This window comes from Panulirus ornatus, chromosome 15 (genome assembly GCF_036320965.1).
Source record: "Panulirus ornatus isolate Po-2019 chromosome 15, ASM3632096v1, whole genome shotgun sequence".
Lineage (NCBI taxonomy): Eukaryota > Metazoa > Arthropoda > Malacostraca > Decapoda > Palinuridae > Panulirus > Panulirus ornatus.
In genome coordinates, this window is record NC_092238.1 from 24,410,714 (window position 1) to 24,415,128 (window position 4,415).

The window sequence follows — 4,415 nt, forward strand, 5'->3', positions numbered from 1 at the left end:
AAAGATTGACCAAGAGGATATGTGTGCCTGTGGTGGAGGGAACAAGGATAAGCGGGAGACCTAATTGGAGGTGGAAGGATAGGGTGAAAAAGATTTTGAGCGATTGGGGCCTAAACATACAGGAGAGTGAGAGGAATAGAGTGAATTGGAACGATGTGGTATACCAGGGTCGAAGTGCTGTCAATGGACTGAACCAGAGCATGTGAAATGGTTGGGGTAAACCATGGAAAGGTCTGTGGGGCCTGGAAGTGGATAGGGAGCTGTGGTTTCAGTCCATTACACATGACAGCTAGAGACTGTGTGAATGAATGTGGCCTTTTTTGTCAGTTTTCCTGGCACTACCTGGCTGAAGTAGGGGGTAGCGATGCTGTTTCCTGTTGGGCAGAGTAGTGTCAGGAATGCATAAAGGCAAGCAAGTATGTATAAGTACATGTGTATGTATGTGTATGTCTGTGTAAATGTGTGTATATGTGCATGTATGGGCATTTATGTATATACATGTGTATATGAGTGTATGGGCCATTCTTCATCTGTTTCCTGGCACTACCTTGCTGATGCAGGAGACGGCGATCAAGTATAATAAAATATAATACAGAGTTCTTTTACCTAATGTATCTACCTAATATATCTCTGTGGTATTTCTGACTAATGCTCCTGCCTAATTTTCGTACCTACTACTACTCCCTAATGCTCTTGCCTGATGTTCTTACCTACTACTTCTATATATTGCTCCTACCATTTTGTCAGAAGGCAGGGCAAGAGCATAGCACTCATCACAGTAAAATCTAAAGTTATGAAGAATTAGTTGTGTGAGTTCAGTGTTGTAACACAGAGAGATTGTATATTTATGTACAGAATGCCAGCAGTCCACATTTGTGTGAGGTAGCTTGACAACCCCAGATGTGCTGGCTTGCTAGACAGCCATCACTAAAAGATAATAGGAAAATAGATAACTTCATGGGAAGTGGTAGCTGTATTAGGGTGAAAAATGAATTGTGTTATAGTCAGATTCTTATGATGTTTCCTAATTTCCAGACATCTTCCGACCACCCACATCTGCCTCATCTTAATGTGATCATCTGTATTGTGGCCAGATACTTTAACCAAGAGGATCTTGCTGATGGATAACTTGTGGAAGATAATATAAACCGTTGTATATGCTTTCTTGTCCTTTGATACTGTAGCATTCATATCAGATACTATAAGATGATGATACATATGGAAAAGTTTGTGTTTTGATATAAAGAAAGATTTTGATGATTCATCTTTTTGTGGAAGATGCATCGTCATTTAAATTGTAAACTTAGCTTTGAGTGCTTTAGAAGTAAAAGAATGTATTTTCAAAGGCTCGTGCAGCCAAAGGTTGTATTACTTCACGTAACAGGTAAATGCAGACTCCTTTGGAGTGAAAAGTTCTTAGATGAGACTCTGTGCCTGACAATACAGCCTTGCTAAAGGTGACATTTCAGTAGTGTTGTATCCTCTTGCCATTTTTGCATGTTTGTGAGGTAGTACCAGGAACAGATGAAGAAAGACCTTATGTACTCCATTCTCTAGCTGTCACTGAAACCACAGCCCCCTGTCCACAACCAGGCCCCACACACTCTGTTTCCCTTGGCTCCTTGATATTCTCTGGTTCAGTATAATAGTAGCACATTGGCCCCTTTCTACCCCTGTTTATTATGTTCCATGAATGCTTTTCACCCTCCTGCATGTCCAGGGCCTTAGCACTCAGAATCTTTTCACTCCATCCTTCCATCTCCAATTTGGTCTCGCCCCTTCTCTCTCTCTCCCCCCGACTCATAAATTTTTTTTGACCTCTCTCATTCTTTCCATATCCAGACCACTTCAGTATGTGCTCCTCAATCCTCAGAGATGGGGGAGAAAGCATACTACCCACATATTTCCTGTGTATGTTCTGGATGTTATGGCTATGAGTTAAACAAAGCTCAAGGGTAAAGGGAAAGAATGGTTTGGAAGTGTCTTAGGAGTAAAGTCAGGGGTTGGTGAGAGGACATTAACTTAGGAAGGAGTAGCATTACTACTGAAGCAGGAGTGTGTGATAGAATGTAAAGAAGTAAATTCTTGATTGATATGGGTTAAATTGAAAGTGAGCAGGTGATGAATGATTGATTATTAGTGATTATGCACCTGGCTGTGAGAAGAAAGATCATGAGAGGCAAGTGTTTTGGGAACAGTCAGCAGTTTTAATGTAAAATACTAGGTCTTGAAGAATGTGTGGAAGTCGAGAACATTATCTCGGAAGCAAAAATGGCTATGTTTGAAGGAATAGTGGTTCCAACAATGTTGTATGGTTGCGAGGCATGGGCTATGGATAGAGTTGTGCGCAGGAGGGTGGATGTGCTGGAAATGAGATGTTTGAGGACAATATGTGGTGTGAGGTGGTTTGATCGAGTAAGTAATGTAAGGGTAAGAGAGATGTGTGAAAATAAAAAGAGCGTGGATGAGAGAGCAGAAGAGGGTGTTTTAAAATGGTTTGGGCACATGGAGAGAATGAGTGAGGAAAGATTGACCAAGAGGATATATGTGTCGGAGGTGGAGGGAACGAGAAGTGGGAGACCAAATTGGAGGTGGAAAGATGGAGTGAAAAAGATTTTGAGTGATCGGGGCCAGATCATGAAGGAGGGTGAAAGGCGGGCAAGGAATAGAGTGAATTGGATCGATGTGGTATACCGGGGTTGATGTGCTGTCAGTGGATTGAATCAGGGCATGTGAAGCGTCTGGGGTAAACCATGGAAAGTTGTGTGGGGCCTGGATGTGGAGAGGGAGCTGTGGTTTCGGGCATTATTGCATGACAGCTAGAGACTGAGTGTGAACGAATGTGGCCTTTATTGTCTTTTCCTAGCGCTACCTCACACACATGAGGGGGGAGGGGGATGGTATTCCATGTGTGGCGAGGTGGCGATGGGAATGAATAAAGGCAGTCAGTGCGAATTGTGTGCATGGGTATATATGTATGTGTCTGTGTGTGTATATATATGTGTACATTGAGATGTATAGGTATGTATATTTGCGTGTGTGGACGTGTATGTATATACCTGTGTATGGGGGTGGGTTGGGCCATTTCTTTCGTCTGTTTCCTTGCGCTACCTCGCAAACGCGGGAGACAGCGACAAAGCAAAATAAATAGATAACTAGGTCTTAGTGATGGGCGATTTAAATGCAAAGGTGAGTAATGTGGCAGCTGATGGTATAAGTAGTGAAGGGCATGGGATATTTAATGATATGAATGGAACTGATGGACAGCTTATGGAGTTGTGTGCTGAAAAAGGGCCACTCTCTGAAAAAGTCTTGTTGTTGTCTGGGAAGTTTTGTAAAGCCACCTTTGGTGTGGTTGTATTGTCATCACTTAAAAGAGAATACTCTCATCAAAGGACTTCTCATTTCAAAGAAGTCCTACACATTATTGCCACCTGAGTGTAGCGTAGCCTTCTAGCTACAGGATCCTGGGTAAAACCAGGACCCTTTCAAAATGTGGCACTGGAGTTCACAGTCTACAGAGACACTGGTGCCTTGGCCACTCTCTTAAAGGGATTTCCAGTTAGGAACAAGCATCAGCTATAGAGTCATGGAGTGATTATAAGTTGAAATATATATTTAGCCGTTTCCAGATCATGCCTGAATGTGGATAAACAGCGTGGAAGAAGTTGCTCACAGTGAGGTGGTCTTATAGGCTCTAAAAGATTTTTTTTTTTCCATGCTACTGTAGCAAGAGCAACTTCAAATTTAAAGGATCCTAGAGTTGTAAAATAAAATATTTTTATTTATACTTCTGATTAGGGCTCTGGTTGCATTATATATGACAGCTATAAGCACAATAGGCAGGTAAGAAAAAAATGTACACTGGTCATATTCCAACTTAATTGAACATGTTAGCAAATCAAGTACACTATGCTTTTGTTCTTGGCTTTCTAATGACAGTGTACTTAAGGAATTCTATTAGTATTTTTGTTTTATCAGTTTATCATACTAAAATCCTTCCTCTATTCACTTCATGCCACTGAGAGTGTTGTTATAAAACATTAAATCCAAAGACTGTCACTGCATCATGTTTTAAAATGTAGGACTTTACTCTTCAATTGTGATGATTGGGAGTAAGTAAATCAGAACACATTTGGCTGATAAAATGCTCAACACCTAATACCTTGTAATTGATTTTTAAAAGCATCTTGACTATTATATTTCATTTGACAATATTTATGTACATGATTTTGGTGTAAACAAAAATTGGATAACCTCTACTTATAAATATTTGAACTGATGTAAATTTACATAACATTGGCATAGACTATTATAGTCTGAATATTAAAATATATGGTTTGTCTACCAGTAGCTTCATTACCTTCAAGAATCTCCTGTGCCTTTTTCTGAGAATAAACTAGAAGGGATTAAGG

General features: G+C 40.5%; 1 protein-coding gene across 1 annotated transcript in view; it reads left to right on the forward strand.

Annotated features, from left to right (window-relative positions):
• The window catches only part of Gem2 (Gemin 2), a 42,441-nt gene extending 38,094 nt beyond the window's left edge, over positions 1–4,347 (forward strand). The window contains exon 7 of the mRNA XM_071670596.1: positions 1,036–4,347. Coding sequence (XP_071526697.1) covers positions 1,036–1,128 — 93 coding nt within the window. The 3' untranslated portion in view covers positions 1,129–4,347. The remainder of the gene's footprint in view (positions 1–1,035) is intronic.
• The last annotated feature ends 68 nt before the right edge of the window (positions 4,348–4,415 follow it).